The following is a 21,999-nucleotide window of genomic DNA, read 5'->3' as shown; positions in this document are numbered from 1 at the left end:
TCCTTGGCAACAGAGACACGGAAGCGCCAGCATGAGGCAACGTGCTGAATATCTCCTGAAGTCAGGAAAGAAGAGGAATTGAACTCTGCTTAATTCTTAGCAAAGTGTGGTTTTAATACAGGATTAAAGTTCCCCAGACACCAACATCCCAGGACCATGGTGAGGAAGAAAGCCTGGGGCAAGAGGCAGTTCCTGATTCAGGAGAAACGCAAGAGAGCTCATCCAAAGCTGATAGTCGGGCAAGAAAAACTGATGAAAAAATGGGCATAACACAGCTGAAAAACTATCATCCTGTTACAGGTACAGCCAACTTGGGCTTTTCTGTCATCTTTCACTTTTCCATCTATTAATAATATTAATTTTCAGATGTTGGGCTCTCCTAAGACACAAGTGGGTTTTTTTTGTTCTCCTATAGAAGAAAAATTGCATTTACGTTAAAGCAACCTCGCAATCCAATGTTTTCTTAGCTGCTTTTTTTTTCTTTACAATTGTGAACTGGAGTACATTTATTCACTTCTACTACTTTACTATTTGTAAATTATATTTACTTTCAACTGCCCATTTTTCCTTCCAGCTTTCTTCACATTAATTTTGCACAGGTAGCTGTTTCTCCTGTTCTAATCCTCTTTGTGTTTCTGTTTGGTATTTAATCTTCCCTTCCAGTTCCAGGACTTGGGCGCTCTCTTGGCTTCCTTCCCAAAATGCCCCGTTTAAGAATGGTCCACATGTTCCTCTGGTACTTAATTTATGGACACCCCCTAAATGGAACGCAGCAAAAAGGAGGTACTGATGGTGAGCAAAAAGGCAGCAATCAAGGGCTGGATGAGAATGCAGCTGTAGTTGAAGCACAACCAGATGGGACCTTAGAAATAGTGACAACTGTGGTGAATCCTGAGACCTCTGCAAAGGAGACTGAAGTAGAGTTGTCTAATCAGAAAGGTAAGAAGTGGCACTCCTGACTTTACTAGATTTTGCCATGGTTCAACATTGAAAAACAGGTAAAAGTCTAGTTCAGGAAGGATTGAAAATCAACAGGTTAGAGAATTTTCAGATCCTTCTAGATTTCCAGACTGCGAACCGCCAGTTGTGTTCTGCTGGAACCCTCCCAGTAAAACTCTTGGTGTAACTGTCAGGTTTGGGCTGAGGCTGAGCCACTCTTTGTGTTCCCAGTGTACGTGGATGACTCGTCGTGGATGCGCTACATCCCCCCTGTCCCCGTGCACAGAGAGTTTGGCTTTGGATGGGCTCTTGTCAGTGACATCCTTCTCTGCTTGCCTCTCTCAGTCTTTGTTCAGATAGTACAAGTCAGCTACAAGGTATGGTGCTTTTTGGTTTTCCTTTGAAGTCTGATGGTGTCAGCTGTACCTATAAGCTGTTAACAAATACCCTCTTAATCTGTTTTAACAAAACTGGACCCTCGAGAGGAGACACTTCTGTCTTCTACAGAAGAAGCAGGTGCTTTTACAGACAACACACTGAAAAAAATGTATAGCTCTGTAATACAGCAACTTCTTAAAGTAGTATTTTGCCAAGAGCTTTTTATAATCTCACTGAATCTTCTGCCTCGTTGATTAACAAGAATAATGTTTAAGCATTTTACAAAAGCAGTAACATTTGCTTAGAGAATATTTTAGTAGACAGTCCAGGTAGCAAAGCTTTATGCTTTAGAGCATAGTTATATTTTAGATATGCTTACTTATATTTTTCATTTTGATTAATTTCTAAAATAATTCTAGGTGGAAGGTCTGGAAGATTTTTTAAATGATCCACTAAAAAAGCACACTCTGATCAGATTTCTTCCAAGGTCAGTCCGACAGCAGCTCCTCTACAAAAGGTAAGTAGGTGAGTCAAAGTAAGTGGCTCTAGAGAGGAAACAGCAGTGGCTGATTGTTTTCTCAGTTATTTCCTGTTTGTGTCAAAGAGAACTTTGCTGCTTAAGACAAGGATCATCAATCTTCAAAGAATGGTGTGCCAAATTGTATTTTTCTCTCCCAAATAGAAGGTAATAAGAAACTAATAAACAATATTCATGTATGCTGTCAGGCAGTGTTTGAGTGCTGGGAGGTTCTGTCCTTCATAACTCATCAGCAGGATGTTGCTTCTGTATAAAACACACTCCTGACTGCTGCTAAATTCAGAATTTAATAGGGTCTAAGTGTTGCTGTCCTTCATAAATCTTTCAGAAGGCGCCACATTTCCCAGTTCCTGCCTCTCACAGACACCATTCAGGTTCTCCTCATGCTCTCAGTGCCATGTCTGCCATGCTTTGCCATTCCTCATCCAGGAGATTTAAAAATTGAGAGTGGACTGAAGATAGGAAGGGAAAGCAACACTAAAGGAAAGTGATGTGAATGTGTGGAATCAAGAGCACTGTGTTAGTTTTCCCAGACAGTCATTGCTGACAGTTTGGATTTGGATGGGCTGATATGGCATTTTACAAACCTGCAAATGTACCCATTGGTGAGGGAACAGGGCTGGGCAATATCAGCTGCCAGGGCTTGTGGTCAGCCCAGGTTTACAATTCCTAACTTATTGCTAAATCTTAGAAACAAGGAAACTGGATTTATGGGGGTTTTTTAATCTGCAGGCTCCATCTGATGGGTTTATGCAAAACAATATGACACATAATCAAGTTGTCTCTTTACTCCTCCATTCACTGAAACTTCTAATTCAACCACATTTGCTTCAGTATTTCTAGGCTTGATCCTTCTGACCTCCAGGGAAAACTCCTGCCAAAGTACCACTCCTACTTAACTGCATTTAATTAGAGATCTTAGTGAAGTTAAATGTGGGTAAAGCTAATTTGTTACAAACTCTCAGAAACTTTCCTGCAGAAGTTTCCTGCAACTTCCAGCGTTTTTCCACAGAAGCAGATATGCAGGATGGGAAATGTTGCCCTTTTTGCTCTGCCAGAGCTATAAGCAGCTGAAAGCAGTTTCTTGCTGCAGTAATTCTTAAACCTGAACTACAGGAATCTTTGCCCAGTTCTTTATATGCACACACATGAAGGTCTGTATTTAGCAGTCATGTTTTCTTACTCCTGTCTTCTTTACATAACATGAAATTATCTGCAGATCTGCTGGTGTTCTGACCATTTTTAGTTCATTTTTACACACGTTATTTCTGGCTAATTTTCATCCTTGCTAGAAAAATTTTACTTAGTATTTGGCTAAAATATTGGTTTTGTGATTTGAGGAAGGAAAATGTGGACCTTTGGGCTATTATATGTTTTCTATAGGCTGACAATCCAAGCAAAAATGCCACTTCATAGAGTCTACAAATCAATGGTTTCCTGAAAGTTCAAGTTGCTGCATGAAAATCTTATGTTTTCTGCTATCATTTCTACTGTTTTCATGAGTGTTAATTGTAATACTCCTAATATTGCTGCAGGAGGTACATCTTCTCAGTGATAGAAAACCTTCAGAGATTATGTTACATGGGACTGCTACAGTTTGGCCCAACAGAGAAGTTTCAAGACAAAGACCAGGTAATTAAAAAAAATAAATTTTAAAAAAGCAGTTATTATTCATGGATTTTTTTCTTGTGAAATAAATGCAGGATTTGGGATTTGAATTACCTTAAATAGTTAAATGAAATACTGATGTTTCAGGTGTATGTGCAAACCTCCAGATCCAAGTGACACTGTAATTTGTTTAGATATTTTTTGCCTTTCTCTGGAAGGGCACTACTCAAATGCATAATGCACACAATAATGAACCAGGAGGTTCCAGACTGGCAATACTTATGAAAAATGAGCATTCCACCTTCTTATCCATCAAGGTGTCAGGCTTTGGATGTCTGACACAGAATAAAGTCACTGATCAGAGTAAAATAATGACATCCATATGCATCTTTTTATAAATAGAGAGCACATGCAAAGGAGAAGGCAGATCCAACACATAATTCATGAAGATAAAGATAATTAGGCCCCCAAACACATCTATTCAAATCCCGAATGAGGACTTGTTGGAAATAGTCACTCTGTGGAAACTTGGAATATCCTGTGCATAACAGGGAAAACAAACTGTTCTAAACCTAGAAAGGAAATTTCTGGATTGCTGTCAAGGGAAATTTGGGAATGCAATGCAACAGGGTGGGAATGGGTGTGTCTCCTCTCAGAGTGCTCTCTCAAAACAGCAGACAGAAAACGCCCACCAGTCCTGAACTAGACTGTGTGTGCTGTGAATTAGGGAATTCCGATGATTTTTACCCACCAGCCTGAACCACGCTGTGTTTGCCAGGTGTTTGTGTACATGAAGAGGAATGCAGTGATTGTTGACACCACCATCTGTGACCTCCACTACAACCTGGCGCAGAGCAGCCGCCCCTTCGAGCGGCGCCTGTACGTGCTCAACACCCTGCAGGACGTGGAGAACTTCTGGTTTGATCTGCAGTGTGTCTGCCTCAACACACCCCTGGGTAAGGCAAAACTCCACCTTCTTAGCACCTCTGCTCTTTCCTCTGGGCGCACCACAATTGCTCCTCCTTCCCTTAAACAGGCAGGCTCTGTTTTGTCACTTCCAATGCCTGGTCAGGTTGCCCCGTGCAGCAAAAAAAAAGCGCTAGAAGCTCTGTCCATATAACTCTGTGAGGTTGTGATCAACTTCAAATTCTCAGAGCAGTATCAAAATTGAAGCTAGAAGTAACAAAATTGCTAATAGTCCTTTCTGTGAGAAGGTAGCACGTTGTGTAGAGAAAGGGTAAAAACGTTAGTGCTGTTTGGGAGCAGTAGTTTGCTGTAGCAGGGTGGATTGAAAGTGGGTTGAAGTCTGACTTTTCATGCTGATGGTCAAACCTGTTTGTCTGTCCAGGAGTCATCCGCTGTCCTCGGTCCAAGAAAAGTAATCAAGGGGAGGAGACTGCACTGGATGTGGAAATGGAACAAGAGTCAGCAGTGAATAAACACAATCTGGAGCGAAAGTGTGCGATGCTGGAATACACCACGTACGTCACCTTCATCCCTGCTCTGCTGCTGGAATGGAGAGGGCAAAAAGAGCTGTCCTGGTGCTGAGGATGTTAACAGCAAAAGCAGTTCAGACTCGAGCACCTCAGTTGGGTGTTGAGGGCTGTTTGTGTGTAATTCAGAGAGTATCTGGTTAAAAGACGTGTAGTTATGTTTCATGTTTATAAGTAACTTTGCCAAGTAGGTTTTTATGCTGGAGAAGTGGGATAAACAGATGTTGGATTTCCTTCCAAAGTAGGACAGATGTGTGTTGCAAGAGTCTTGGGGAAAGCAAAGTTGAGAGGGAAGGAGTGCTTCCTAAGTACTGTTAATGCCAGGGGTAATAAACTTAGAGATTTCTATTCTCAGGCGTTATATCATGGTATCTCAAGCAGCTTCAGTAGCTCCCCAGTGTCACATTCTGGATTCTGTCCTTCTGTGCTGCACTTGGCTGTAATTGTTTACAGATTAATTTCTAATATGGTGTTGGTGTACACTGTGATCTGGAAGTGATCTCTGGAGCATTCCACCTTCTGCCTACTCACAACCTGTGATAGCCACACAGAACACCAGTCAAACTCTTTATGTTGTGCTGTGCACTGTGGTTTATCTTTGCCAATATTCTACAAGTAGATACATCAAGTGGTCTTTAAAAAATTAATGGTGTTGAGGGAACCCAGTTCCACTGATCCTTGCTGATGGAAAAAATTCTGTTGGGTTCACTCGTCAGCTTCTGCATATGATCTCTATTGTATGGCAAGAAATCTTTTAAACTGGATACCTGGTGTTCACTTGCAGTCAGGCTGGAGATCACTGCAACATCTTTAAGGTCAAGAACCAGTTTTGGGATTCAGTTGATGGTGTAATGTCGCCCCCTAAATCGGGAGGGCAGGGGGAGAGTTCTGCACGTTGCACACACATCCCTTGAGAGCAGCTGGGAAGGCCCTCTGTGCCAAATAATTACCCGTGTGTTGTGTTTCTCTTGCTGTCAGAGGCAGCCGAGAGGTGGTTGATGATGGATCTATCCCTGGAGATGGGTTGGGAGCTGCAGGTCTGGATTCCAGCTTTTATGGGCACCTGAAACGCAATTGGATCTGGACAAGCTACATCATCGATAAGACCAGGAAGGTGGGTATTTTAAAATTTATATACTGGAGTGACTTTTCCAAATTTTAATATTCTTAAGGTTGAGATACTGAGACCAAAATCTTACAGTGTGCTTTCTCAGTCATGTGTCTCAGTAAGGAGTGACAAATATTGTCAAATCTTGGTGCTGAAGTGAGTGAAAGAATTGGACATAAATTTTATCTGAAAACTGAATTTGGTGGTAAATTTGTTAGTACATTCGACTAATGGAGAAATACTTTATTGAGCAAGCAGTGTAGATTATTCAGTGGTACCTCTTGCCTTTCAGGAATGTAGAACTTGTCAGACAAAAACTGAAACATCCAGAACAAGGAAATACATATGGACAAAAATAAAAACAAAAATAAAAATAGGGAGCCCAACATATGCAAATGAGAATGGCCATCCCAGTTCTGGCTAATGTCCTGCCTGTGATGGAAGGTTGTAAGAGCAAGGGATATTTCCTCAGAATATCCTCCAGCTGTCTGCAGGTTTTGGCCATTTTAAATCTGGGGCTGATGTTTCAAAGCAGTTAATAGCTTTTTTTTTTTCCTAGCATTAATTTGCCTGTGTTTTGAGCACATATAAATCTTTACTATCCCCAACCTCATGCAGCAAAGTGCATTATGTGTCCCCACTTCCTTTTGATGCTTTAAGCTCCCTAATAATTGTATTGCTAAGGGAAGCTGTGAAGAAATACAATTCTCTATTACCCTATCTGTTTTCACTTGATTTTTCTAAACATCTCTTATGTTTCCCATTATCACCTCCTTTTCTCAAGACTGACATCTACTATTCCCAGCATGGACTGCATCCTGTCTTTAATCATTCTTGCCTTTCTTTTAACATGTTATAGTTCTACTGTGTCCTTTTTAAGGTGGAAATACATCACATAGTGCTTTCAGGCTGTGGCCAACCATGGATTTTTACACAGTGTTGCCTTTCTCCCTAAGAATTCCTTACATTTCCTTTGCTTTTTCACCATTACCAAGCACTGAACAGGGACTTTCACAGAACTGGCTGTAATTACTCTGCCCTAAGCAGTGGTCAAATCAGAACCTATCAGTGTATGTAAAATTAGAGTTGCCAATTTTTTCCCCTCAGGCAGGATCATTTCCCTCCTAATTTCATTTGCTGTTCAGTCTCCTGGTTGTTCAGCATTAACAGGACCTCCAGCAGTTCTTCAGTCTCTGCTTTGCACTCTGCATCTGTGACCAACTTCAGCCCCCAGTGAACTCCACACAAGAGAAATGGGTTTTGCAGAGAATGGCAAAACTCCCAATATGCTGCAATCAGTTCAGGCTCAGATTTAAGATGGGCAGAATATTGTGTAGGAGGCATTTACTCAGTGTTTGTGTTTGCAGTTTGGTTTTGTGGTTTTTAGAAGTTCCTTTGGAATGTAAAATGCTTTGAAAAAATACTGGTTTACAGCAAGTTCTCCTCAGCCTCTGCAGCAATGAAAGATTCGAGCACTTCTCTTCCAGTAGTGACTCCTGTTGAACTTGAGATTTGCTGCAGTTCTAACCTTCATAATCTAGTGGTCATTACAGTCTGATTTAAGCAAAGCTCTGGAGCCATTCTAATATGTGGGAGTAATAAGACCAATGAGTTCTTCATTTTAGCCAGGGATCTTTTCCTTTATGCTGAAAATTTCTTTCTGACACTACTCACAGGATATAATGCATAGTATTGCTAAAACCAGTGCACTCCTTTTGCATATCACCTGTTTTAAAGCTATATTGTCTTAGGAAAATACAGTTTCTGAAAATGGACTGACAGCAAGACTCCAAACCTTCTTAACAAAACACCCCCTGCCACTCAGTACTGGAGGTAAGGTGGGCTCTGAAACTCTGCTGTAGCTCTTACTGTCTTTGTCAAACCCAGCATGAAGGATGTGGGTTATTCTTGTCTCCTTACAGTAATCTAAGATGCTTCTGGGGCAGTAAAATAGATAAATAATTTCATTCCCTATTTCCAGATATATGGAACAATAATTTTTTTTTATCCACTATTGATGACATGGGTTGTTCCTGTCTCCTTACAATGATCTAGGATACTTCTGGGGCTGTAAAATAGATGTGTAAATAATTTCTTATAGAACAATAATTTCTATCCTTTGTAATTTCTGTTGTGCAGTTTGCAGGAAGTCTAGAGGGACCAATGTTTTGCAGCACTGTTATCCAGCCTAACGTTTGAGTTAAGGAGGAGGAAAAGCTTCAGGTTGAATATAAAACCTCAGCTCTGTTCCCCTGTGCTTCTGCACTGTACATTAAACTTAGTAACTACTTGATGATTCCTCATTTAATGTGGGATTTTACTTTGTGAGAAGGGGCATGAAATGACATGACTAAAAAAAGGGCAATTTTGAGAGGGCATCTGTCTTTGAATATGTTGAAACTTGGGCATTTGCTCTTTATACCTTAACTGTAGAATGTCATTGCTCTAAAGCTCCACTGCTGTCAATATGTGTCATTTTAGGTAACAAAATTAGTATTTTGGGAGAAGCAAAGGTAGGATCAGAGTTACTTGTCCAGAAGGAGGAATGTTTTGAAATAAGTAAAGAACCAACCCAGGATCGAACGAAACGAGTGAGAGGCGGAAAAAGCCAGAAGAGGAAGAGGCTTAGGAAGGAAGTTGGAAAGAAGACAAAGAAGAGAAAGAAAGGTAAGAAACAGGGAAAAGCAGCATTCTTTACTGTGCTGGAGGCTGCTTTGGAAAAGCTGATGTGACTGGCACATGGTCTGAGCTCCAGGTGGGACATGGGAGCTTTACTGGCCATGTCTTCGGGTTCCCTCTGTCAGGGAGGAGGCTCAGGTGCCCTGGGGCTGTGTAGGAGCTCTGGGGTAAAACAGCAGCATGTTGTACCCATGACCTGTGTGTGGGCCATGGCTGCACTGCTGTGCTGTACTGACTGGAGAAATCCTAATGGTGTCTGTGCCAGACCAGCTCCTTGCAATTCATCATCCACTGTTGATAGCTGGCTTAAAGATTCTTCATGAAGTGATGCTCTGGGTTGTCAGTTTGCCAATTAAAGTGCTTGTTTTCTCATTCCTGGGAGAGGCATTAATGCACTTTGCCTTCTGAACTGCTCCTTCCTTCCCTGCTCTTGTCTCTCGTTCCTTCAAACTCGTGCTGGCGCCGTCATGGCAGTTCGAATTAATCAAAATACGTAGTGCTGAGATAATTGTCTTTAACTCTTGTTTTTTCTGGGTTTCTTTAGAAGAGGATTCTGCAGAAAAAAGCAAAAGGCTGCGTTACCACGACGAGGCTGACCAGAGTGCCCTGCTGAGGATGACCCGGCTCCGAGTCACCTGGACGGTGCAGGAGGACAGTCTGCTCATGCTGTGCAGGATCGCCAGCCACGTGCTCAACGCCAAGGTGTGCCACAGACCCCTCACCCAGCGTGCTCAGCACACCCCAAGGGGTCCAGCCTGCTTCCCACCGTCCTCTGTGTACTTCAGAGCTGGAGTTGAACCCCGAACATTTGTTGTTCCCACAGGTCAAAGGGCCCTTTGTGCCCTGGCAGGTGGTTCGGGATATCATGCATTCCAGCTTCGAGGAGTCCCTGGATAAAACCTCTCATTCCGTTGGACGAAGAGCTCGTTATATTGTCAGGAATCCACAGACTTACCTTAATTACAAGTAAGAAGTTCTGTATGTCCTAGGTATAGGCTAAATTCTCCTGAAATTAAGTGAAGGGACATGGTCCTTCTCTGTTATTGTTTTGTTTCATATGACCTATAAATTTCAACTGTCAAATCTATACTGAACTGGGAAAACTTCAACTCTGGACAACACCTTCAATTGTATCTGTTGCAGAGTTTGCCTTGCTGAGGTTTACCAAGATAAAGCCCTCATCGATGATTTCATGAACAGAGAAAATAATTATGAAGATCCACAGGTAGGAGGGAAGGATTCCAAAAGGTCATGGAGTACTTTATTCTGTTTGGATTACTGAGGACTTGCACTGCTTGAATTACTGTGATTTCCTCTCTATCCCTCCCTTGAATCCTTAGCCATTTTAAAAATAGCATCGTTGCAAAAATGTGGCATCATTGCTGGGTTGGGAGCAAAGTGAACACAGGCAGTTTTCCAAAGGCACATAAACAACCTCCTGTACAGCAAAAAATTTGTATTTTCAATATGTTTGTTTATGAACATCCATGACTAAACACATCTATCTGCTGATTTTATTTTATCCTCTCAGCCTTATTGTTATCTGAGCAAGAAAGCCTTTTTGCTCTGTAATTTCTTATTTGTTATCTCAGTTGCATGTTGAAATACAGCCTTCTGTGGATGAGTGCAGAAATGCAAGCAAATCTTATAAAACTTGATTTGATCAGCCAGAAGATTTTATTTCATTTTTGAGCTTTTTATGGCTTAAATGAACCACAATTTCAGATTGAGAAGTTTGCACTGAAAGTGCAAATAATTCCATTTGGAATTTCAGATTTTTTTTAGAACTGGGACAGTGTCACAGCAAGATTGTTTTTACCCAGGAATGACATAGTTCATACTATTGTCACAAAAGCCCATTAGTTCTGTTGGTAAACTCGTGCTTGTTTAAAGGAAGAGAAGCTGTTGACTGATGAGACATCACTTGAAGAAATATGTGTGTGTCCCCATCTCCAAAGTCTGTCTTTGGAAGCAAATAAAAACTCATTTCCAGAGAACATTCCTCCCATGTAACAGGTGTTCTCCAAGCCAAGCTCGTGCAAACAGACTTAATGGAGAACATGGGAAAGCCTGAAGGATCTGAAGGGAAAAAAAGACTTGAACAGAAGCTTAAACAAAGCTCTAGCAAGAGATTCTCTGCTGTAAATTCAGTAAATTGGTTTAGAACATATGTTCATGGTGGTTGGCTTGTAGCTGTGAGCATCATTACAGATGGAACCTGCAACTGTTCAGTAAATCAGCAGACACAAACTCCACGGAGCTTTCTGATGCAGCCTCTTGGCTGTTGTACTGTCCCTGCCTTGCTAATTCAAACCCAGCTATTTCTACAAGAATTTTCCATGAACACTTTAGAAGCAGAAGGTCTTTTCCCACCCTCATAAATTGAGGTTGATAACATTTCTGTCTCTTCTTTTCTAAGGTTTGTGCAAAGGAGTTTAAGGAGTTCGTGGAAAGGCTGAAAGAGAAATTCAGTTCGACCCTGGGGAATCCCAAACTTGAGATTCCTGACACTTTGCAGGAACTGTTTTCCAGGTATTTTAGTTTTGGTGCTTTTGACTCTGCACGTGGGCTGAGGCAGTGAGAGGGGACAGCAAGTCAGAGCAGCCCCTTCTCCACTGGGCAGGATTTACACCCTCTAGTACTTGTACTCTTAGTATCAAAAAGAGTTTTAGTAAATACAACTAGCAGTGCTTCTTTCAAATCCACACTTTCTGAATACATATAACTGATTTTGAGTTATTTGCACAAGTTTGCTGATTTTAAGCCATTCCCATTTTGCTGAAGAAGACCTTTAAACCAGAAATTCACAGTATCAGATTTTCCTAAATTGTCAAATCCTCAACGTTTCTGTTAGAGATGGTGCTACTCAGGTGTAACATTTCAATGCAATAGAAGACTTCCCCTTAAGCATTTTCCAGATAACCTGGCCCCATTTTATATCACAATTTGTAGCTGGTTGCTCAGCTGAATCACCTTAGCACTGCTAAAACTGTTGATAAAGAAGGGCACTCAGACTTGTACTGCATCCTGCAGCTCCAGATTGTTAAACTTTTTCATGATAAATAACACTTGAAGAGCAGTGTGGAAAATTTGTGTCTCAGACCATTTAATGATACCAAATTTAGCAGCTTTGTAAATTTTCTTATTTTGGGAAGAGCTGTACATTACAGCAGAAGTGCTGCTGACCGTAACTTGAAGTCCAAAACCTCAATAAAATCCTTACAGTGCCTGACTGTCTCCTGTCCATGAGTTTTATCTTCTTGTCAACAGCTATTTTAGTGGAGATCGATCTGGACACTTCTTTTAATGTGTGACCCTTGTGCTGAGGCTGCTGGAGCACAGTCCCTGTGCTGTTTCAGCACTTGCCTCGTTAGCAGTTGTGCTCATCAGCCTCTGGGCTTCGGGGCTGATGCACAATCACAGAATGTTGCTCTTGTTTCAGTGTTTTCCTTTCCCTTCCCTCATCCAGATTTCGGGTGTTGGCAATCGGAGAAGACACAAGTCAAGGCACAAAAGAGGATAATCTGAGCAGGTGAGAAGCAGCAGCACCACTTTTCCCATCAGGACTCCAAGGCCATGTCTCACATCTGTGAGAGTCATATAAATAGTCTCCTAATTCATTAGTTTTTCATCTGTTGTAGTGTATAAATTTTTTTAATAAAACAATACTTCACAAGGCTGTGAGGGCATAGATTTGGTGGATAAAATGGCAGCAGTGATGACCTCAAAATGGTGGTCTGTTATCATTGGGACAACTGTATGTGGGTGCTGAATTTGAAGAGAAGGAGATGTTAATAAGGAGAACTTTGTTTTTTGTCAGATTATTTGGACTGATCCAAAATTCAGGGAGGAAGAGCAGGGAAAATGTAACAGATTACATGAGTGATCCTCAGCTGTAGAATCTGATGCCTTTATGCATCTATTTCAGAAGCAAGTGATTGAGTTTGTGTGTTTTTGTTAGTTTATTGGTACTCATGCTCAAAAATCACCATGAATAAACTTTTTTCTCTTCTATTTTTTTTTTCTTTCAGTGTTTATGATATTCATTTTCTAGTGCTACAGAATCTGATTCAGAGCACGTTGGCACTTTCAGACAGACAGATGGAATCTTGTCAGTCATTTCAGGTACAGTATCTGGACCAAACTTTACTGCTCAGAGAGTCAGAATTGTTTAGGTTGGAAAAGATCATCGAGTCCAACCATTAGCCCAGCACTGCCAAGGCCACCAGGAAACTGTGTCCCCAGGTGCCACATCTACACGTGGTCATACAACCCTGAAGTTTCTCCTCCCTCCCTTGATAAATTCCTTTTTCAAATGAGAGAAAAGAAACCCAGAAACTGAGATTTATGTCTGTTCTGTGAGGAGTGTTCTTGTCTGCTTTTAGGAAATTATATATTCTGGACAGATTTTCAATATGTTGTTTTCTCTCTGAGGATGAGATTAAAGATGTGAGGTTGAAGTAATTCCCAAAAACCATGTGAAATAAACTCCACATCCCTTCCACTGGGTCAAACTGTATCATGATTTAGTGCCCACTTGAGCAGTTGAAATGATCTGGAGGAGATATCACAGAGACAGTCCTAATACCCAGCTAACACTGGTGTTGGGGAGCCTTTCCTTCAGGGCTGAGGACCATAAAAATGCATCATCTATCAGTCAGGTCTTAAATAAGGTCAGCAGTTCAAAGGGAGTTTTAACTCTCAGCAGCAGGCAAGAGTGGAGGCAAGAGTGGAGCCTAGAAAGCCAAGCTCACAGAAGCCTGTGTTCCTGGTGAAATGAAGGGAGGAATCTACCAAAATGTGTTGCAGAGGGAGCATTTTTCACATCTATAATTCTAGCAGGAGCCTGATCCCATTTTGAATATCAAGTGTTCTATAGTATTTAGTTAATTTAATTGGCATTTACCGTGGAAAGTCTGGAAGCCCATAAAAGGAACAGAACAGCAGTTAAGTGAATTTATATGTATCATTTACATCCTGGCTTGTAGGCTTCATATCCATTTAGTTAATGTGAACCTCAAGTAGGCTGAGTGTAACAGAGCTAAAACTGCCTTTTCCACTGAACAGGGGGGTGTTTTTTGCAGACATTCCGGCTGTACCAGGAGTACCAGGATGACATCCTGGTGAAGGCTTTCCTGGAGTGCCAGAAGAGGAGTTTGGTGAATCGCCGGCGGGTGAACCACACGCTGGGGCCCAAGAAGAACCGGGCCCTGCCCTTCGCGCCCATGTCCTACCAGCTGTCCCAGAGCTACTACAGGTGGGTGTCACAGCGGGCACTGCTGGGCTTTGAGCAGGGAAAAAGGGTCTGCCAGGCTGGGTATGGTCTGTGCTGGGCCTGGAGATCAGAATACACATCACGTGTCCAGGGCAAAGAGCCCGACCTTCCGCTGGGGCTGGAAGGGGAGGGTAACGCCGTGTGTGTTGGTCCTCGTTGGGTGTGAGGGAAGAGAGCCCAGTGTGCTGGGCAGGACTTTACAAAGACACATGGAGAGGAAATGAGATGCAGCAGCACAGTTCTAGGTGTGGTGGAAGGATTTCTTTAGCACTCTCGTGAAGCAGAAGATGACATCTTTGCTTTCTGTCACCTGACTTTTACATGGTGCATAAATACCTACTGTTCTGGAACTAGTCCAAGGGCTGTAAAAACAGATGCAGAAGTACTTGGTCACCAGCTCTAACATGGAACTTCATCTGTGTGGCTGCTCTGTGCTACCATGGGTCTAAAATTCACACTAAATTCGTGCTCAGTAAGAACAGCTTGTGGAAGATTTGTGCTCCTTTGTGTTTTTGTCCAGGGTTTTCACGTGGCGCTTCCCCAGCAGCATTTGTACAGAGTCCTTCCAGTTCCTCGAGAAGCTCAAGGACGCTGAAAAATCAGACCAGCCAGATAACTTCTCATTTAAAGATCAGGAAAACACACCATCAGAGGGCATGGTGGCATTTCCCATGGATGGACCCGGTGGCCAGTGTGTGGCAATGCTTTCCCTGTTCTCCCTGGGACTTGTGACTGTGAATGTGAGAATCCCAGAGCAGATCATTGTGGTGGACAGCACCATGGTGGAAAATGAAGTGATAAAAAGGTAAATGCTGTTATTTCTGTTGGTAAACACAGTTTGGGGATAACTTGAATGAAATTGGATAGGCATTAGCATTTCCTGCACTGCACTGGGGCATGTTTTACTGTGATACTGTTTCAATTGTTATTTCTGAGGGAGCATTCTGAAGATGTAATGGCAGTTCACTTAGTGCCTGTCATTATAGCCCTGGACTGCATTTGTCTTCACATGTGACATTTAAATTGCTCAGCACTTCAGTGCCATCAGAGCTGATGTGGAAAGGGGAGCACTGGGTGCTGCACGAGCATTTTCAACATCATCCCTTGTCATTTCAAAGGCTGAGAAGGGTTATAACAAGGTTTCAGCTTTACCAGTGAAACCTCTCACCACAATATTGCTTTTGTGTATTGTCTCCTCTTTGATTTAATTTTTCTGTAAGCCTGCAGTAATGGCACACCACTGAAACTGAAACTCTCCCCAGGCAGCCTGATCCTGTGAGCCCTTACCCTCACAGTCAATATGTGTTTCATCCTTTCAATCATTATGTGTTTTCTTAAGAGTGCAACTAAAATCTCTTGCTTTAACCTGCTGCTTCCTGTTGTATATATACATGGAAAATACTTTGTTCTCTTTAGAGCAGCTTAATACCCATTTGAAGATTGTTATTGCAGTCTTTTTCCCATAACATTCTGTTCTTTAAAAGAAGCAGCCTCAGTTTCTTTACTTGTGTTTTTGGTACATTATTAAGTTTTTATTAAGTTTTCCAGATCTGTGTCTTTCTCATTTATTTTCTTCTGCACTGAACTGTGATGTCAGAAAAGAAATGCCATGCTCTTGCTGGCAGGTCTGTGCCAATTCCATCATGTCAGATAGGTGAAACTCCTGCTAATGCATCCCAGGATGCTGAATGGCCATGGACTTGCCAAAAAAAAAAAACCCAGCCAAACCTCCCCAGTGCAGTGGGGAGCTTATGATTCTTGTGAGTCACTCTACCAAGTTTCTTTTCCTTTACCTGCTTAATTGTTTCCTCTTAGTGTGGAGGCACAAATGCACAGTACTATTATATAAATAACAGCCATTTGTCATAGGAAATTGCTCCCTGCTCTTTTCCAGGCTGTTTCTCCAGTTTGCTGGAGATGTTCTGAATGCAAATCCCATCTTCTCCTAGACTTGCACTGTCTCCAGTTGGGTGATCCTGTGCAAACTGAATAAGGTCTTTGACCACCAAAGTCATTTGCAAAAATACACTGAGCCCTGGACTGACCCCTTTACTCACTATTTTTCCTAAATGATGTGTTCCCTGCTGGTTTAAAATATGTTTTAAAAGAAGGTCTGACTCACCTTAGAAAAAGTTGCAAGGAACCTTTGGTTGTCTCCTGCTTAGAACAGAGGCAACTTCAGAGTTACATCAGGTTGTTCAGAGCCTTCAGCTTTAACCATTGTGGCTCTTGTCTTGTCCTGGAAAGAAATAATGTTGGTTTGACTAAGTTTACTTCTGGGAAATTTATCCTGGCTGCTACTACTATTCTTTTTTTACTCTGAGGCTGTCTGCAGTTTGGGTTTTGGTGGAGTTTTGTTGTTTTTTTTTTTTAAGTAACTGAAGTCTTTGGTCTGTAATTCTTTCTCCTCCTTTTCCTCCTTAAAAATAAACACTGTCTGCCCAACACTGCAGCATCCTCACGGTCTCAGTGTCCAACAGATGCTCCCTCATGATGAAGTGTCTGCTGAACCACAGAGGTTCTGCTGAACCAAACTGCAGAAAGCCTCCAAGTAAAAAAAGAGTAGTGGTTGCAGCCAGGATAAATTTCCCAGAAATAAAGTTGGTCAAACCAACACTGTTTCTTTCTTTCCAGGACAAGACAAGAGCCACAGTGGTTAAAGCTGAAGGCTCTGACCAACCTGTTATAACTCTGATATTGCCTTTGTTTTAATCAAGAGGTTCAGCACTTTAAGCTGAGATATTTTGGGTTCATTTCAATATAATTGCAAAATATGGAAGAGTTTCCTCTTCCAGGGACTTCTAGTGTATTTTCTTTTCTGTAGTTGCTCCATCTCAGTGCTTTAAATCAGCCTGCTGTGGACATGCTGTCCGTGACTAAAGGCTGGAGTGCAGAATCACTGTGTTCTTGCTCTGCTCAGTACAGTGGGTCACTATTATGGAAAAAAAAAGCCAACAAACAAATAAAACCCCCCTGTGTTTGCTGTAGTTTGGGCAAAGAAGGGCTGGAGGACGATGATGAGGAGGAGGATGACCTGGATGACAGCGCTGGAGGCAAGCGGAGGATAGAAGTGAAAGCTCGTCAAGCTTCTCACACCAATTACCTGCTAATGAGAGGCTACTACGCCCCTGGCATTGTGAGCATGAGAAACCTGAGCCCCAGTGACAACATCGTGGTCAACTCCTGCCAGGTGAAGGTCAGGCTGAGGTGTTCCCCTGTCTCAGGGAGACTCAGCTCTCCAGGTTAGTTCCTGTTTGTCCCATCTTGCATAGAGGTTCCTCCCCTGCTGAGGAACTGATTTAAACAAAGCCCCTTCATAGGAACATTCTGTTTTCATCACACATGCAGTCTGTGATGCTTTCTCTCCTGATTTAAACAGATGGGCAGCTTAAAGGCACCTCTTGTTGGTAACAAGTCCTTGCCTGTATTTCATGTTGTTAAACTGTTAATGCAAAGAGGAAGTCTGTCCTCTGCTGTTACCCCTTCTCCAGGAGGTTTTTCAGTCCCTTCTGCAACTTGAAATACCATATTATGTCACACCCAGGCTTTCTCTTCTGTAAATACAAAACATTTCAGAGCTCCTTGAAAGGAAATTCTCATTTATTTGTCTCATGCAAGTGCCTGAAATAGTGGTGTCCAATATCCGGCCTCTTACCTCAGTAATTTAAACATTTTTATAATATTTAGAGCTTGAATGTTTGCAGTTCATCAGCACTGCCCCTTCTTAAAGAGCATCTTGCTTTCAGCTGTAATGCAAATGTATCCAGAACCTTCAGCTTTTCAGCTGAAGGGTCTGGTGCTGTCCCTGTCCTGTTGCTATTGCTGTTGTGGCAGAAGTAAAATAGAAATCCTTCCTCATGTCTCAGCTGCCACTCATGCCCTCCAGGTCTGCTGAGCTGCCTGCTCATTACAGCTGATCTCATTGCTCCTTGGCTGCCAGGGAAGTGCAGCTGCCATGGGTGTCCCACGAGGCACAGTGTGGAGCAGCCTGCGGATCAAAGGGAGGGGAGCAGGAGGAGCAGTGCCAGAGCTGCCCCCTCATCATCAGGGACTGGGAGAAGGGGTTATGTGGGTTCAGCTTCTGAATACTCTGTACAGGGGGGGGCAGTTCTGGGCAGTGATGGACCCGTCACCAAACAAGGAGATGCTCTGTGAGACTAATTGTGCCAAGGCATTGTCAAGTGCTAGTTAAACCACATCTGGCCAACAGATCTGCCACAGATATTTTTATTAATAGCATTTCCTTTCCCCTAGAATTTTGCACTTGACCTTCTTCAAGAAAAAATGTGATGATTCCCTCATTAACTTAGAGCTAAGCTGACCCAGTGTTAGAGAGAATACCAGTAAGTCTGCACTGCCTTCCAGCCATCCTTCACTTTGATAGGAGGATAAATCTTTGTAAACCCGCTTGATCTTCTTCTACAGGTCTTTTCAGACACAGACATGTGAGGCAGAAAGAAAAAAGGAAACTGTGGAGCAATGAAGATGTAAAACAAAGCTCTGTTTTTAATTGGAGTACTCAGAGCACCTCTAATCCCTTTGTCTTTCTGCAGTGTATTGCACAGTAACAACGGCTTCACAGCTTATACTCCTGTGTTTTCTTTGCCCTGCAGTTCCTTCTCTGCTGGATAACATGGCCGTGGGAATCTCCTGCCTCCCTGAAAATTTCACCAGGCTGATAAAAATCCAAGAAGAAGATTATGAGGTTGATAGGTTCCTCCAGGAGTGCACAGAACGTTGTGGTTACAGCCCCGGAGATGCAGAGGCTGTTCTGGAGATCCGTGGGGCCATAGAGGCAACTTCCCACTTCGGGATTTGCAAAGCTGAGCTGAGCAAACGTTTCTGCAGCTATGAAGAGGTGGAAGCTACAAGAACCAGGAGCTTGGAGCAGTACATTCAGGTGGTTTCACAGCCAGCTGCTTTCCATACGTTGATGTCTGCGTGTTTAGTATTCCCCTTGCACAGGACAAGCTTCCAGGCTGTCGGGAGCAACTGTAAATTGAACAAAGCTGTTTATGTTGGGCAGGAGATCACATCCCATACCTGATAGCAATCTTGCCTCAAAGTCAGGAAGGCCAAAAATTAAAGCAGCACTTAATCAAAGATAGGAATGAGCTGATTCAGAAACCTAAAGTGCCAACATCCACCTTTGGAAGCAAAATACTCTTTCCCAGTTATATTTTTAACTTACTTCAAACTGGAGAAAAATGTCTTGTGCTGTAATCTCAGGAAGGTTTAAGGGGTAAAACATCTTTTCAGCTTTTTGCTCCTTCCTTGCTGCCAAAGATGGCAATTCCATAATACTTGGTTCAACCAACATTTTCCTGTGAAAGCTTCTGAAATAATTTGTTGTGGGTTTTTTTTGTTTGTTTGTTGTTTTTTTTTTTACAGGACCTTATTGAAATGCAGCAGGTTTTAGAAGTAGGAGGCCACAGTGTAAGACTGGTTGCAATAGTGTTTGCCAAGCCATGGCTGTTGCATTCAGTGTGTCTGAAGGACAGACCAGAAGATGCTGATCAGCAAGGGGCAGACAGTGCCCTCCCAGACGTGCCCCAGGAGTGCCCAGCAGAGCCAGGGAAGGGACAGGAGTGTCTGGGAGAGGAGGAGCAGCTGGGAAAAGACACACAGCCTGTCAGTGATGAAGAACCCCCGAGGAAGAGACGTAAGACTGAAAATGATGTCCTTGAGGAGGACAGGCAGCTCTGCCAGGGTTCACAGGGCAGCCTGGAGAGTGCAAAGGGAAGGGACTTGGATGCAGGTGCCACTGATCCTGTCACAGCAAAGGAAGCTGTAACTGGGGGTGGAGAAGCAGGTTCCCTGGGAGTGCAGGCAGAACACCCAGCTGAACTCCCAGAGCCTGCTCCAGGGGCTGTGGATGTGGACACTCACAAGGAACAAGATCAACCTTGTTCTGAGGACAAAGAATTTGAAGTGCAGAACGATGAGCTCAGCACTGAGCACAACAAAGAGATCCCCAAGCCTGAACAATCAGCCAGTGAGCAGGATGATGACCTTTCCTACTTGCAGGAGAACCCAGGAGTCTCCAAAGGTATGTAGGAGCACTCTGCATCCAAGATGTAGAGGCTAGCTCACCAGCAGCTGATCCCAAATGGATAGTGCTATTTCATAAGCAAATCCTAGATTCTTTATGAAACTATACCAGGGAGAGGTTGTCCTTTCTCACAGACAAATTGGTATAACACTAATTTCTGGAAGGTCTTGGAGGTTTCAAATACATCAGAGATTCCTTCAAAGAATCCTGTTCTTTTTCCTGTTCCTTTTGCTGAAACGGTCACAACTACTCCAAAAATACATTTTCCTTAGAAACTTGTTTCCATGTCTTGCTCTTCTTCAAAAATGTGTTTGGATCTGAAGTTTTTCATGTCTGGCTTCAGTCCAAAGGCCAGACATCTCTAAGCCTGGAAAGCACAGCACTGCTGGTGTGCCTATAGCTGGAATGTCCATGGCTGAAAGTCCTGAAATCCTTAAACCAGGAAGCAGCACACGCCAGGGAGATTAACAGCCTTGTTTGTAACCCAATTGGACTCCATTTTCTTTTCCTTTTTACTGCCAGTTTTCTAATAGCCAGTAGTTCTTGCCAAGCTTTACATTAAGTAGTTTGTGGGGGATTTTATTTTGGTTTTGTTTCTATGGGCTCTGATTTCAGGCTGAATCACTGCCTGACTGCTCGTGTGGGATCCTGCCAAGCTCTGCCAGTACCCACGTTCAGAGGCAGCTGTGAATCAGTGCAGGCTGATCCCTGACATCTTAGAGCTTGGAATTGTTTAACTGGAGCCTTCCTGCAGGAAATAGATACTGTCTAAACAGCAGAGACCTCAGCAGTTCTTAAATGAAAATACCAAAGTATTCTTCTGGATTTAACTTCCTTCACTTGTCTGTAGCACAGGAGAGAAAAAGTAGTAGTTCTGTTATCAAACATAGAGTTCTTACAGGCCAGTGAAGGGTTTACACGTGCTTAAGGCAAAGCTGTTCCCCTCTGGGTATGGTAGGAATACCTCTGTTAAGTAATTGTCTAATTAAAGCCCATGACATAATGTAATGGGAGTAGCAGAGACAACCTTTGCTTTGAAACTGAGCCCTGCTGGAATCCTGAGTTTGCATTCTCATGTCTGCAGCTACTTGGGCTCCTGCTCAGCTTCCATGTGATTCCCAGGAATTTGGGTTAGCCAGACCCACGGGGGAGCTCTCAGGCTGAGACCCTGCACAGCTCCCTGTGCCACTCAGCTCTCTCAGCCCATGCAGTCACCTGGGTCCAGCCATGTCATCAGACTTGTAGGAATAAAGCTTCTTGCTGGGATTTGGGAAGGGAACCACAAAAGGTTGTGGGAGGAGGTGTGGGAGGAGGGTGCTGCAGGCAGGTCAGGGCAGTCAGGGACAGCTCAGAGCTCCCCACAACTGAGCATGGTTTGCTCGGGTGGTTTCCTAACAAGCTGTTGCACTTTACAGCTTGACCACCTTTTACTCTTTTTTCCACTAGATAAGGAGTTGGAGTTAATTAGAAAATATGTGTCCTTTTCTTTCCAGGCAGCTCCATGACAGATGCCCCCCAGGCAGCCAGGGACCGGTGAGTAACAGGGCTGTCTGCAGAATAACTAAACACTTGGCACTCCCAAAATAATACTGGAAGCAGCTGATTTGGAAACCTTAGTTTTGTGCTCTGGTGGGCAGTGAGAATTGATGATGGAGAAACCCCAGGTCTTCCTCCCTTGTTCATGTTACTCACCACTCATATGCATGCTGGAAAAATTTCTCTTGATACATGTTTTTACTCCAAAAGCAACTGGCTCCAAATAGCAGAGGAAAAAAAATGATTTTACTTCATAAATAAGTCCAGTGCCAGAAAGCCTCAACTTTCAGGTGCCCAGGAAAGGCCTGGAGAAACTGCAGTGTGAGAAATGGGAATCTCCACGCAGGGTCTGTCTTTTGACTCCACAATGCTACTGAAAATGAGGATTTTCTT

At 42.9% G+C, this 21,999-nt stretch overlaps 1 protein-coding gene across 3 annotated transcripts in view; it reads left to right on the top strand.

Moving 5' to 3' along the window:
- Positions 1–21,999, top strand: part of GTF3C1 (general transcription factor IIIC subunit 1) — a 39,772-nt gene that overhangs the window by 15,959 nt on the left and 1,814 nt on the right. For all 3 annotated transcript variants that reach the window (XM_027750940.2, XM_027750939.2, XM_027750941.2), the window contains 22 exons: positions 122–300; positions 664–939; positions 1,171–1,316; positions 1,737–1,834; positions 3,391–3,487; positions 4,242–4,419; positions 4,812–4,944; positions 5,935–6,070; positions 7,816–7,897; positions 8,546–8,731; positions 9,288–9,445; positions 9,567–9,709; positions 9,887–9,968; positions 11,163–11,275; positions 12,213–12,275; positions 12,775–12,868; positions 13,828–14,000; positions 14,539–14,823; positions 17,007–17,260; positions 18,632–18,918; positions 19,410–20,067; positions 21,564–21,603. In XM_027750940.2, the coding sequence (XP_027606741.2) occupies positions 122–300; positions 664–939; positions 1,171–1,316; positions 1,737–1,834; positions 3,391–3,487; positions 4,242–4,419; positions 4,812–4,944; positions 5,935–6,070; positions 7,816–7,897; positions 8,546–8,731; positions 9,288–9,445; positions 9,567–9,709; positions 9,887–9,968; positions 11,163–11,275; positions 12,213–12,275; positions 12,775–12,868; positions 13,828–14,000; positions 14,539–14,823; positions 17,007–17,260; positions 18,632–18,918; positions 19,410–20,067; positions 21,564–21,603 (3,861 nt within the window). The remainder of the gene's footprint in view (positions 1–121; positions 301–663; positions 940–1,170; positions 1,317–1,736; positions 1,835–3,390; positions 3,488–4,241; positions 4,420–4,811; positions 4,945–5,934; positions 6,071–7,815; positions 7,898–8,545; positions 8,732–9,287; positions 9,446–9,566; positions 9,710–9,886; positions 9,969–11,162; positions 11,276–12,212; positions 12,276–12,774; positions 12,869–13,827; positions 14,001–14,538; positions 14,824–17,006; positions 17,261–18,631; positions 18,919–19,409; positions 20,068–21,563; positions 21,604–21,999) is intronic.

The sequence above is a fragment of the Pipra filicauda genome, unplaced genomic scaffold, assembly GCF_003945595.2.
Source record: "Pipra filicauda isolate LSUMZ 115617 unplaced genomic scaffold, ASM394559v2 scaffold73_size2923735_pilon, whole genome shotgun sequence".
NCBI lineage: Eukaryota > Metazoa > Chordata > Aves > Passeriformes > Pipridae > Pipra > Pipra filicauda.
The sequence above is the reverse complement of the archived record's forward strand: the minus strand, read 5'-3'. Positions and strand labels throughout refer to the sequence as shown.